Source organism: Priapulus caudatus, unplaced genomic scaffold (genome assembly GCF_000485595.1).
Source record: "Priapulus caudatus unplaced genomic scaffold, Priapulus_caudatus-5.0.1 Scaffold297, whole genome shotgun sequence".
In the NCBI taxonomy this organism is placed as follows: Eukaryota; Metazoa; Priapulida; class Priapulimorpha; order Priapulimorphida; family Priapulidae; genus Priapulus; species Priapulus caudatus.
This window is the reverse complement of record NW_014577358.1, coordinates 220,044-234,949: the sequence shown is the minus strand read 5'-3', so window position 1 is coordinate 234,949 and position 14,906 is coordinate 220,044. Positions and strand designations below refer to the sequence as shown.

General features: G+C 46.6%; 1 protein-coding gene across 1 annotated transcript in view; it reads right to left on the bottom strand.

The window, feature by feature from the left end:
• Window positions 1-1,159: 1,159 nt before the first annotated feature.
• The window catches only part of LOC106808700 (NACHT domain- and WD repeat-containing protein 1-like), a 46,977-nt gene continuing 33,230 nt past the window's right edge, over window positions 1,160-14,906 (bottom strand). The window contains exons 9-15 of the mRNA XM_014811529.1: window positions 14,202-14,390; window positions 11,627-12,481; window positions 9,211-9,917; window positions 7,509-7,707; window positions 5,381-5,568; window positions 4,623-4,747; window positions 1,160-3,360 (exon numbers count right to left, since the gene is read on the bottom strand). Of these exons, the coding sequence (XP_014667015.1) occupies window positions 3,161-3,360; window positions 4,623-4,747; window positions 5,381-5,568; window positions 7,509-7,707; window positions 9,211-9,917; window positions 11,627-12,481; window positions 14,202-14,390 (2,463 nt within the window). The 3' untranslated portion in view covers window positions 1,160-3,160. The remainder of the gene's footprint in view (window positions 3,361-4,622; window positions 4,748-5,380; window positions 5,569-7,508; window positions 7,708-9,210; window positions 9,918-11,626; window positions 12,482-14,201; window positions 14,391-14,906) is intronic.

The window sequence follows — 14,906 nt, the reverse complement described above, 5'->3', positions numbered from 1 at the left end:
GTTGTATCTAAAAGCATTTAAAATATAGTAACATACATAATGATCAGTGTCTGTGTCAGTGTCAGAGCTAGTAGTGTTGCATCCTACCTAACAAATTTCCCATTGAACGAAAGACGAATAAATATTCTTTGACAAATTAAAATGATAAAATAGCATAACATTCTTAAGTGGCTGTGTGTAGTTACACTGCGTTACGTGTTGTCTAACACGGTGTACATAGCAGCAGTAATCTTGCATTGCTTGTAATACGACGAGGGTTACGTAGACTTGATTAGTCTGAATTAGAGAGATATATACGTAGAAGATATCTGAGATATATCGAGGAAGATATTTAATTGACACACAAAAAGAAACTACACACCTATTTTACAAGTAGCAATTTTAACAATACTACTATACCAACGGCAACAACGACGGGAGATGACAGATGTATGTAAGAGAAGAGCCCAACGTATAGCATCTACGGCTCGTCCGAGTGAGAATGTACGAGTCTACGCGCCAGCTAGCTGCAGGGAACGAACGGGGGTAGGGGGCAAGACACGGCGAGTTGAGGGGGTGCGGGCAGCGACCGAGAGAGCGACGCGTATGCACACGGTGGCCTTACAAAGCGTACACATAGGTACAAATCGCATGATGTAACAACACTGTTTTCATCTAGGTCACAATGGCGCGTGTACGCACGCACGCACGCACGCACGCACGCACGGACGGAAGTATATATACATCAAAACATTACAACACTCAATTAGATAAGGGGGTTGGTAACATGATGACTGTTGACTGCATAACGTTCACAAAACGTCATGACACGCGTAGCAACTATCGTCGTAGTGCCTTCTTGACATCAAAACTTGTGCGGATTGCAACAGCAGAGAAAAGAACGAATATAAAAGATGCGTATACTCACATTACTTTGCTCTATCCTGTCTTATTTACAGGCAACAGTAAGATCGATAATGCACACTGTATGTGCATGCGTGCGCGCGTGCGTATAATCGTTTGTGTGTCTATGTGTGTGCGTGCGTGTATCCGTGCGTGCGTGTATGCGTGCGTGCGGGCGGGCGTGTGGGCGTGCTGGCGTGTTCATGCATGTGTGTTGTTGCGTGTAGGTGTGTATGTTTTTGTACGTATGTACGTACGTTGTGAGTGTGGGCGTGCGTGCGCGTGTCCGTCCATGCAGGCGTGCGTGCGGGGATGCGTACTCGCGTCTGTGAATGCGTGCGTGTATGCGGGCATGCGTGCGCGCGATCTATATGTGCGGTCGTACCTACGGCGCGCATGCGTCTGTGAATGCGTGCATGCATGCGGGCATGCGTGCGGGCATGCGTGCGGGAAGGCATAGGTGCGGACCAAGGCAAGCGTGTGCGGGCGTGCGTGCGGGCGTGCGTGCGGGCGTGCGTGCGATGATGCGTGCGTGCGTGCGTGCGAGCATACGTGAATACGTTTGATGTCAAATAGCGCTACTTTGCACGAAATGACAGCTGCGTGTATGAATGGTTTCCTGAAATCTAGCGGTTTGTACGTACATTCACATAAATCAATCCGAAAAGTTTTTTTTAACTACTTACAACGGATAAATATGAATTATCCAACATTCGAAAAAAACATGTTGAGACCTTATCTGAACGTCTTAAACCCAACCTACACAGACTGTTATTGGTGCTGTTTATTGTTGTTGTTGTTGTTGTTGTTATCGTTGTTTTGATTGTTGTTGTTTTTGTTGTTCTGTTTATAACTGCGTCTTTACATTAAAGGCTCACGTAGCTGTAACCTATACGTCACTGGAAACTATTTTTTACACTCAGATACATATATATATATATATATATATATATATATGTAAGCAGGTATGGGATAGCTAAGTAAGAAAGCACTTCTGCAAGGGAAATCTTTTTCAAACCATACATACATATTTATCTAATAACTATTGTTAAAACTACGATAACAGGTAAATGTTACAACATAACACTTTTTGGTGACACGTACCACACTATCTGCTGACACGTAACACTCTCTAGTGACACGTAACACACTCTAGTGACACGTAGCGCTCTGTGGTGATACGTTAACGCTCTATAGTGACACGTATTATTCTCCGGTGACACGCAACGCTCTGCGGTGCCATACAATACTTTCTGGTGACACGCAAAGTTCTGCGGTGCCACACAATACTCTCCAGTAACACGCAACGCTCCACGGAGCCACACAATACTCTCCAGTGATACGCAACGCTCCACGGAGCCACACAATACTCTCTGGTGACACGCAACGCTCCACAATGCCACACAATGCACTCCAGTGACACGCAACGCTCCACGGTGCCACACAATACTCTATGGTGACACGCAACGCTCCACGGTGCCACACAATGCTCTCCAGTGACACGCAACGCTCCACGGTGCCACACAATGCTCTCCAGTGACACGCAACGCTCCACGGTGCCACACAATACGCTCCGGTGACGCGCTACGCGTAAACGCGTGGCTTGAACGGAAATCGTCATCTTAATATCACCTGATCGATCACCCGCGTTCTGATCGAACGGTGGATTGATCGGATGTGTAGTACTCGTGACGTACTGATATTAGCGGCGTTCGGCGCCTACTGCTGTCGTTGCTGGTGCACACGACAAGCTAAGCAGTGGCATGGCGCCCCACTTCTCACCCACAACAAGGTGTCAAGAGTAAGACCATAGAATTTTAGATAACATTTCCAAACTTGGAACTCCACTTCGGATAACATCACGCGTCATTGCGGCAGTTTGCGCCAAACGTTTCGAATTCGGTATGGCATTCGGTCAAGTTTTTATTACGCTGGCGAACTGCCTAGCGCAACTGCACTTGAGTAATGCCCATCGGTAATGGCCTGTTTCACACGATTTCATCAAAATAACACGTAATGCCACGCGTTTGCAAACCTGGTGTCACTGGGCCCTCTCTGCTTCCGAGACAGTAAAACCCATCTTCCTGCTAATAATGCTTGACGTCGTGACAGACCCTTGCGTTCTGCACGCTTTGGGGGGCCACCAAGCGGTAACTACCGCCTCCACAAATCCCCGTCTAGTTTCAGAAAACAAGGCGCGCGTCAAACCTCGGAGGTGATTAGCAACAAAGCAACGATGTGGATGAACGAAAGGTCGCGGAGTGGCGAGCGGCGGGCGCTACTCCGCTACGGTGTACACATTCTCTGCGCGGTCGGGGCTGCCGTATGATTCCGTGTCGGGTTGCAGTGGTTGCTTGCGCAGTCGTAGTGTCAGCACGTTCTCCCAGCCCGGCAACGCCAGCGCCACCATCGATCCGTCGGGCGACAACTGACAACTCACGATGTTGTCGTCCAACGTTAACGCTCCAAGGCATTTCCCTAAATAAATCCAAATAACCCCCGTACATGAATAACTAGGTGACGCAGCGGTAGTTCGGGGAATAGAACACGTTCGGGTAGTAGCGTGCACGGCTTTTGTCGACGCTATCTTACATGTCGGCTCTAAATGTGCGTCTACCTGCATCAGTAAATGCGTTGCGAATGTTCGTTCTATGAATCCTAAATGATTCATCATTCGCGCTACAAATATCGCATAATACGTATAGATGTTTGATGGAACATACAGAAAATAAAAATCGATATATTCTGATTTGCCTAATGCTTGGAATAAATGAGTAGTATTTCTGTCCGTATTGATTAATGCCGAAACCGGCGCATAGTTCTTCATGGTTCGCTTCAATTCACAGGTGCATTAGTTTAAACGAGCACGCACACACACACACACACACACACACACACACACACACACACACACCACACGCACACGCACACGCAAGACGAAACAGTACACACGCACGACACCACACACGGCACCACACACGACCCAACATCAGCATCCCCCGGACGCAACCGCACGACGCAAGGACGCAACACGCAGCTACGGCACAACGCACAGCGGCACACGACGCACAACGCAGCACGCAAACCGCACACGCACGACGCACACGCAGTCACACGCACACGCACGACGCGATTCGACGGGCACCGACGTACCCCGAGGCAGACACACACACACAGCGGCACACACTAGCAAACACACCACGACACACAGCACACACCAGTGTTCCCATTGAGCACGCACGGCACGCACATAAGCAACGGACACACGGCACAGCACACTGCAAGCAGCGGGTACGCGCGAGCACACGCGGTACGACCACGCAACGCACACCACACAGCAGACACGTGGGTCGGTCTGTACACGCACGCCACGCAGCACACGCACGCACTTGTCACGCACTGCATATAGGCAGCGGCACACGCCAACAACACTACGCAGCACGGGGTACGGCGCGAACACCAACCACTATAGCCCAGCACACAAAGCACACCGACACACACAACAGCTACACAGTGTTGCTGCTTTGGCACAGTCCTTTGCCAGCGTCCTTTCGATCTTGTGCTGTTACTATTTTCTTTGAGCGGGGCCTAGCAATGTCACACACACACACACAACACGACACACACCAACAGTCACATAAGCATGGTGCACACACACACACACACACACACTACACATCCACAGCACAGCCGCACACACCACACACACACACACACACACACGTATGTTCATCCATTACCTGTATTCAGATCCCAGAGCCGGACGCTTCTGTCGAAACCCGTCGAGTCGTAGGAAAGCAGTCGCGATCCATCCGTGGAGGCGATCAGGTTATCCACGGCGCTATAATGACCCTTCATCGTGAACCTGCAGAAAAAAACATCATCATCGTCGCGAACAATAGTCACATCGTAAATCATTCCTGGAACGCAAAAAAATATCTGCATAATCATCACGAACTAGTCGCATCGTAAATCATTAATTCCTGGAATGCAAAGAAATATCTGCATAATCATCACGAACTAGTCGCATTGAAAATCATTTATGGAATACAAAAAAATATCTATATGATCGTCACGAACTAGTGGCATTGTAAATCGATACTGGAATGCAAAAAAATATCTGCATGAACATTGCGAACTAGTGGCTTTGTAAATAATTCCTGGAAGTTTGCCACCCCGTGTGTGAAATCTTAAATAAATACCGACCGGAAGTGAATCGAATCACAAATAAAACGAGAGGTGAATGGAAACGTGTTTTTTGATCCTACTATCGATGCTACAATGCTGACCCTCTACCGGACAAGAGACGTACCACTGGGCTTATCCTCCATAGAAATATATAGACACCTAACTACAGAGTCTAACCTATAGTGTCTAACTAGTATATCATGTCTAGACATCCATTCTAACGAGGTTATTATGTAGTGAGTCGGCAGTATAAGCGCGTTAGTAGTTAGTGAAGGATTAACCGGAGGGAGTGCCAGAGTCGGTTACGTACTTGCAGGTGCCGGTGGTCAGATCCCACAGCAATATGTTTCCGTTGTCGAGAGCAGTGGTCACCCAGTCGGCCTCCGAGGAAATGGCGATCGCCGTTGTGTTGTATCCCGGCTTCCATTTTTTGAAAACGGTTCCGGTAGTCAGATCGTATATCACAACGTTATTGATCGCATCTTCTGATATGACCTCCTGCAAGGAAGATGTTGAATAATACGTCAGGTTTTCATTGACATTTTAGTAATTATACACACGCACGCACGCACGCACACACACACACACACACACACACACTCACATTTATATAGAGTATATACGAAAGGATAGTATAGTTTTGTGGACAGAGACCGAAAAATTCAAGCGGAAAATCGAATTTTGAGCATAGCTCATCCCTATTATAATGCGATAGTTGATGAGTGACAAAGCTTATTTAGATCTCGAAATTTGAATTTCAACTAAACTTTCTGGGATTTCGTAGAGTACAGTCATAATACTTTCACGTCCAACTTAATACTAGAACTTAACAGAAAAAAACATCAGTCACCGAAAACCGACAGATACATTCTAACTACTTACTCCTGTCTGCTTTTTGTCGTGCGTTTTGCATTGGTTCGTGCTGTTATATAATTCGGCTTACACGCGATGTCGCGTGAGGAGTGCGTGCACATCAATAACTAAGCAACAACATGTGTCGACGCTTTGCGCTGCTAGCACAGACGTATAGGTTGCACGCTGTGCGAGGCAGAGCAGACGAGAATGCGAGACGCAAATCACGACGACGACAGGTTTCACGGTGCATCTCGCAACTATTAATAAAACTATGCAATTTAAAAAGTTCTTTTCTTTTGTAGATAATGGCTGCCAAGATGAAAAAAAGACGCATTTCTGTACTTTGGCATTTTGCTACACGATCATCGATATGCTATAATCTAAGAGAATCAATACGTCTTCATCGTTTGCGTGGGGGATCTGAAGCACGAATTTCCCAAACACCCGTTTTGCTTGCTTTGCCGTAATGCTGACTTGGTGTGCACAGCACAGACGCAGGCACGGAGAAACAGGTGGGTACACAAGGGGTCCCTCAACTCTCAGTGTACAGTTACTACTTCGACCATTCGGGGTTCTTTGTAAATATGTCATATATCAATTTCGCACTAAATTTCCTTTTAGATTTGTTCTAGCTACCAAAGCAAGGCAAAAACCAAGAGGCTCAATTAAATTAAATCGGCGGCAAAACGAAATTCGCGGTGAAAAATGAGGGCGTTTCCGCTGCTCATTGTAATTACTATAGAGATCACGCAACACGCTGTGCCAGAAATTACACAGAGAATCACAAAGATGACAAAATTATCGTTGCTCATACTTTCAATCCACAGCCATTTCACGCCTCACATACTAGACTTATCAGCGCCTTCAGGCAATACACGTCCAGAGAGGCAGTGGCTGACACATAGAACTTTTTTTTACGCTAGAACATTAGTAACTTAACGTATGTTACTAATTTGTACCCTAGCGCCCTACCTCTATACCGAGCTTACGAATTTCTATGAATGTGTTCTACGTAAGTTGTCTGGGCTATAGTTTCACCATAACAGCTCATCATGCGTCATAACATCAGTGGTTGATGAATCTAGCTTATTAGACGCGCCCACAGAAACGTGGACCGTCATTGTGCGACGTAGATCCATCGCACTGCCACCACCATCTTAGTTACGTGCTACCGCCATGTTGCTCTGACGAGCTTACCAATCGATGCGGTAAGATAAAAGGGTGACAACGAACGGCGGCATAGAGGCAGACGCTGGCGCCAGAGAAACAGGTAGAGAACGCGCGCGGTTAGAGATCTAGAGGTAGGCGTCAACGTGCACGGGGCGCAGTGCTCCGAGGCTCCGAGGGGTAGGCGACAATAAGGGGCGGGGAAAGGTACTCCAGAGACGGAGAGTGCTCCAAAGGGGAGGCGACAATAGGGGGCGGGGGAAGGTACTCCAGAGACGGAGAGTGCTCCGAGGGGTAGGCGACAATAGGGGGCGGGGGAAGATACTCCAGAGACGGAGAGTGATCCGAGGAGGAGGCGACAATGGGGGGCGGGGAAGATACTCCAGAGACGGGGCGCAGTGCTACGAGGTTCGTACCTTGCATGCGCAGACGACAAAATGTCCGTCGCTGCTGACCGTCAGCATCTTCGTCTGAAACTCGTGGTTGTTGATGCGCAGGTCGTAGATCAGCTTGCGGTTGTTCAGGTCCCACACAAGCAGCGGCGTCGGTTTCTGCGTCTCGTCGCCGCAGACCAGGTAATGGCCGTTCGAACTGACCGTCAACGAGTTCAGGAATCTGTGGGGGAAATTCAGAGCGTGAGCATCAGAGAGCGATCTGAACTGAACGAGGGGTGCGGGAAATAAAGCAAGAGCGAGTGAGGTGAGCCGAGAATGAAACGAACAGCGAGTGGAATGAGAAATAATGGAATAGTGGGAAGAGCATAAAACGAACAGCGAGCGAAGTAAGGAAGCGAGTAGAAGTCGAAGAGTGACAAGAGAATAAAACGAAGATCTGGTGATGTGAGAAGAAACGGAAAAGTGAGAAGAGAACGAAATAAAGACCGAGCGAAGTGAGTAGAAGCGGAAGATGGACAAGATAATGTAACGAACAGGGAGTGAAGTGAGGAAGAGAATAAAACGAAGACCGAGCGAGACGAGAAGAAATAGAAGAGTGGGAAGCTAATCGGGCTAATTTGGAAAACAAACGTAGAAGTATATAGGTTGCCGCTGGCATCTGTAGCCGCATCCATAGCTTCTCCATAGGGCGGGCTACAAAATTTACGTACGAGATACAGCACGCTAAAACATACTCCGCCTCTTTTGTGCTCATAAGTGTAGGCGGCAAGGTGTTATTTTTCCGACCCGAAGTCATATCTCACGATGTACAAGCTTAGCAGATATCGCCACGGGCTTACCCGGCACTGCAAGTGCCTAGCGGCAACTTAATGTACAGACATTAACCGCTGGTTAAGATCAGCGGACGGATTTACGACGACTGGAGAAAAAAACGGGGTTGCGAACGGGACAGCTCAGAAATCAATTCGTCGCAAGGAAGACGAGGGGATAACTGAGTTTCGCAGGGGAAAATGCCTCGGGTGAAGGAGGTATAATCTTGCGCATAGCCAGCCGGGTTAAGGGGAGGGGGGGGGAGCGAGAGATAGCTGCCTATCCCCTAGACTTAGGAGAGAACTAAATGAAACTAAAAAAAATGTATATTACACTAAACCAAGTCTGTAAATCATAGTCCAGACACCCGTGAAACACGCGCCTCATACCCACACCCCGCACGTTGCCTGACAACTGCACCACCCCCTAGACTTTAGAGAGAACAAAAAAGCCAAAAAATGCAATGTATATTACACCAAGTGTGTAAATCATAGTCCAGACACTCGTGAAACACGCGCCTCATACCCACACCCCGCACGTTGCCTGACAACTGCCCCAGCCCCTCCCCCAGCGCCATAACCCAGCCGAGTCACAAAATCGTGCAACCGTCTCCCCCAACCTTCTCATGGGTATTATGTATATAATATACACACATATATATATATATATATACATATATATCAGGGGTTAATAATGACAAATTTGTCAAAATTGTCAAAATTTTGACAAATTTGAATTTGACAAATTTGAATTGAAAAATTGAAAAATTGAAATTAGAAAAATTAGAAAAATTAGTCCAAATTAGTCATTATTAACCCCTGATATATATATATATATATACTCGGGGTATATACACATACAGCCCCCCCCCAAGCGCGGACGGGGACGACGACCCCCCTGCGTCGGCACGCACCTGTCTTCGCCAGCCTTGAACGTCGACTGCGTGTCGCCCGTCGATATCTGTATGACGTGTATGTACATGCGATTGCGCGACATCGACACGACGTGGTTCTGGTCGTGCAGTTCGTAGAAGGGCATCTTCTGATTCATGATGCCCTTCAGCTTCACCTCCATCTCGCCCGTGTCCAGATTGTAGATCTTCAGCTCGCGATTGCACAGCACGACCGCCTTCAAGTCATCAATGAACTTGGTGTCGCGCGGTGCGCTCAGGCCGCGCAGTGTGCGGACGACGGCGCACGCGTGCATGTCCCACACGTGAATCTCACCGCGCTCGTACAGCAAGCACACCATGAATTTATTGGTCGCCTTGAGGCGATAGATGCTCGACACGACGACGCCGCGTTTGCCGTCGGCGGCAGCGGCGGCGGCAGTGTCGTCGGCAGCAGTGTCGGCGCGCGGCGACAACAGGCACTCGAGCGCCGACGGCTCGAAGTAGTCGCGATCTTCGGCGGTCACGGCCTCGTAGAGTTTGCGCATGCGCGGATACGCGGCGTCCGCACTGTCCGACATGAGCTTGTTCAGGCGGATGCCGAGCTGCACGAACAGCTGCGACGGGTCGTTCTCGAGCGCGTGAGAGGAAAGCCGCAGAACCTCAAGGAGAAGCTGCAGGTCTTGGTCCCCGTGAGCCTTGGCAATGGCCAACATCACATCCTGGATGACCTGGAAAACGATGATGAAACGCGCACATGACGACAGTTGGCGCGATCTTTTTTTCGCGCGTCGGGTTATTTTCCCCGAGTGCACGTCATGGAAATCTTTCTTTAATCGTATCTCGGTTTTCACATGACCGATAGCGATAATAGAAGGTTGTAATCATATCGTGTGTTTTGTATCACGGCTTTCATGGCGCACACCATACCGGGAGAAAGCTTTTAGTACGTATCTCGTATATAATCGTATCGGTTTCCGTATATAATAATAATTATGCTATAGTGCTAGAGCAATATGATATAGTGCTAGAAACATATCTCGGGTTTTCTACACAATTTTTTGATAGCAGCTGGTGTAATCTGTTTCCGTACAATTAATAGTGCTATAAAAAGCGTAATCATATGTCGTTTTTTTTGCACGTTATATTAATTCGAAAGTTTTAATCATATATCTCCGTTTCCGTAGACTTTAATGTGAAAGAATGGTTTTAGTAAATGTTGTCATTTGTGTCAAAGAGATGTCATTCCAGAGCCCTGCTCCAGTTTATACATGTGGTGCTACTATAATGTGCATAATTGGACCGTCCTCGCTAAACAAGCGATCCAAAAGTTATAAGCGAGATCATTGCTCTTTACGATGTGCCGGACCCAACCGCGATCACTCGTCCCACCCACGGGACCCACCCTCGATGACGCGCCCCACCCCCGGGACCCACCCTAAATCTTTTATTACACCATGCAATTCATGTTGTCGCCTTTGAGTTTGTCTTGTGAATCGGTCTTACTAAATCGTTTTCTCATGGTTTTCGTTAAAATCTTAAGCTTTTATTAGTTTTGAAACATTTCTAACCAACACGGTGACCTTATTTTGCATCATTTAACGCTAACTATTACGATTAACCTCCATTGTCCAATATTTCTGATTCCGCCTCTATCTGTCACGTTAAATTCTATAAAAATGAATAATAACCTGCAAAATAAGCGCGAAAAACGCGTGTTGTCGATTATTTAACGCCATTTAAAAACGATGGCATAACACTTTTTCAGAAAATCGTAGATGCGTTGCCACGAAATGTGCGCTTGCGTGTTTATACTAACGTCGCCATCGGAAAAACAATCAACTAGCTAAGTGGCTCTCACACGCCATAATTCCGTAGGTAGGTGCACTACTACTGCTGCCAAATACGCTGGGAGTATGTTCTGGTAAAAACCTACGGCGAATGTGATAGCTCAAGACGCTTGCCTACTGCGCCATGTCTATTACAGACATTTAAACATCTTATATATAGCAAGAACGTCATACTGATAATAGACACAACCAAGATCGCATAAACTATTTATCACGTGTTTATGCACTCTTAATATAAAAAAAACTTGTGCAGTTTATGCGCTCTTGATATAAAAAGTAAGTTCAACATTTAATCAATCCGCTATCATAATCACTTTTGCAATAAACTTTTGTAGGTAATCAGACTATTAATAGTTACACCGAACAGTTACAGTTAATCGTTAGTTATAACACATCATTTGCTGAACGTTAAATTATTTAATGATTATTAACTAACAACATCGTCACGACGTGTAACCGTCGTTCCGTGCTCCACGCTACTTCCCGTGCGCGGACGTCGCGCCAATAATTAAATCCTTCGTTGTTACTTTGTTTTGTTTTTACTTGTTTTTTACTACTAATAAAAAACAACAGCAGCAGCATCGCATTACCTGATGTACGTCACAGCCGTGCAGCTTGGCAAGAAGCCAGTTCACATCAAACAGGTATTCAGCGGCGCTGGCGTCGTCAGAAGCGCAGGCGTGCGCTGCGTGAGGTAATTCAGTCAGTCGGCGACTATTGTAGACGCTGTCGGCAAACTTCTCCGGCTGCGCGGCGACGCAGCGGTCGCTCCCGGTGCCCTTCTTCTTGCCCGCCGCCGCCGCCGGCTTCTCCGCGCCGTTCGCCCACCTGCCGCTGAAGTACTCGCGCAGCGGCGCGTTTAGATCGACGTCGTCGGCGGCATGCCTCGCGCGCAGCAGGTCGGCCATGCTGCGATGCCGCAACCGCAGCAGCTGTCGACCGCCGATGACGTTCGTCAGTAGGTAGGGCTCAAGAGCGGCGGCGAGGCGCGCCCACAGCAGCGGCGGGAAGCGACGCACGGCCGGGTCGGCGGCGGCGGCGGCGGCGACAGAGTCCAGGGCGGTGTTATCACACGACAGCAGGTCGAGCAGCTCGGCGTGCGAGACGCCGTCGCGCGCCAATAGCAGGTAGCCGAGCGCATGACGCAGGAGCGACGCACTCGCCGCGTTCCGCCCCGCGTCGTCGATCGCCTTCACGATCTGCTCGTCGAGGGTCCCGCCGACGCAGCGAGCGACGTCGTCGTCGCGGGAGACGCACGCGAGCCGCGACAGCAGCTGCACGTGCAGCGGCGACGTGCAGGCGCGCACGGCCGCCAGGGTTTCGTCGGCGCGCTTGTCGCTGATCGTTCGACCGCACGCCTGCGCGACAGTTCGAAACACGGACTCAGCGACCTGCTGGGTGACGGGCGGCATCTGATAGTAGCAGGCGGCATCGGAAAAACGATTCTGCAAGAGGCGAAACGCAAAAAAACGAGAGAAAATGAGTCGGTGGGGTTAAAATTTAGATTGGAGAAAAACGGTCCATTAGAAGGAAGCATCGGTTAGCAATCGGTGCGGTTTTGGCGTGCGACTGACTGACTACTCGGGTGCTAATTCCTGTTGCGCATTTCGTGGCTGGCCCTAAAAGGCTGGCCATTGTGTGCTGTTGCTCTAATGGTTGTTCTAATGCTTTTTTCGATCGTTTACCTCCGAAGAAATATAGTGCAAGATCAAAGAACATTACAGATGCATCAGCAAGTATATTAGCACTGTGTGATGTAGTGTTGCGCCATATAATATATTTCGTATTTACATTACTGTGCTGGTACTGTTGGTACTACTGCTGGCACGACGTATTACTGGTTCTCATCAATGTATAGGTAAATGGTCATCTCCGTTACAGCGAATTGAGAACGAGAACAACAGCTACAGCTAGCAGCTGCACCGTACTGGATGTCAACATCCGTAGCTGCTGCAACACAACACGACGCAACACGTAGACATTGCTGCTACACCATAGCAGTGAACAGCTAGATAGCCACTTCTAGTCAACCGTGTTAGATGTAAACAAAACAGCAATGACTCCTACGCTATAGTAAAAGTCAACCGCCATTACTCTTACATCATAGTAGAAGTCAACAGCCATTACTCTTACATTGTAGTAGAAGTCAACAGCCATTACTCTTACATCATAGTAGAAGTCAACCGCCATTACTCTTACATCATAGTAGAAGTCAACAGCCATTACTCTTACATCGTAGTAGAAGTCAACCGCAATTACTCTTACATCATAGTAGAAGTCAACCGCCATTACTCTTACATCATAGTAGAAGTCAACCGCCATTATTCTTACATCATAGTAGAAGTCAACCGCTATTACTCTTACATCGTAGTAGAAGTCAACCGCCATTACTCTTACATCGTAGTAGAAGTCAACCGCCATTACTCTTACATTATAGTAGAAGTCGACAGCCATTGCGGTGGCACAATAACGTACATTAAAGCATATATTGGGCGTAACTTAAGGTACAAGGATACTTTCTGCTGTACGAAGAACAGACATCAGTAACCTCTACCAAAATCAACACGACTCTTCTCCGTGCCATAATATAAACAATGATATAAACACTCGCAAACAACATCAACAATCAAATAGTACAACTAACGTAAACAATAACATAAACACACGCAAATAACATCAACAATAAAACGCAGCAGCTAACATAAACAAATAAACAATAACAATATCACTCGCAAACAACATCATCAATAAAACACCACAGCTAAAGTAAACAATAACAATATCACTCGCAAACAAGATCAACACTAAAATACCACAGCTAACGTAAACAATAAGACAATAACATAAGCACACTTGCAGAAAACACCAACAATAAAACACCGCAGCTAACGTGAACAGTAACGTAAACAAAAATGTACACAACATCATCAATAAAACACCACAGCTAAAATAAACAATAAGACAATAACATAAACACACTCGCAAACAACATCAACAATAAAACACCACAGCTAACGTGAACAATATCGTGAACAATGACGTAAGCAATAACGTAAACAACATCAACTATAAACGTATAAAACACCACAGCTAACGTGAACAGTAACGGGATATACTATTATATAACAATATTATATACAATCCCCGTCTCTACGAGAACCCTACCTGAAGCTCGGCCATGCAGCTCGTGTCATCGCCGACGGTGACGATGACCTTGACATTGGTCGGCAGTGTGACGGGAACCCAGTCAACGCCCCGGATGTCGTCGTACGGCCGACACTCGTCGATCCCGTCCACCAGGATGATCAACGTCCGGTCACCCGGAAGTCTCCGCATGATCTCGCCAAACGGTTCCTGTAAGTAGGTGAGGGGGATGCGTCCTGTTAGTGAGCAGTGAAAGGGTCTGAACTCATGATTTGTCAATAATTGTAGATTGATGGACTGGGGTGAAAATAATACGTACTCCTATGATGCATGAATAAATAATGATAAAATATATAATCATAATGATAATATAATATAATATATATATGTATATATATATATATATAATAAAAATAGTAGGATATTCTATGTACATATATAAAAACATACATATATAACATATTATTATTATTATTATTATTATTATTATTATTATTATATTTCAGTTAAATTGGTTTATTTATATATTTAGTCATATATTTAGTTTTTTTATATATTTATACATATAGCCTATTAGCAATTATTATACTATTATGTTTTACTTATATTATTTACTATTACTTTTACTATACTACATGTATACTATATGTAATACATACTATTACAAATAACCATGGCAAAAGCTTAATCCCGGACCCAACCCGTCACTATGCACACTGACTGCGA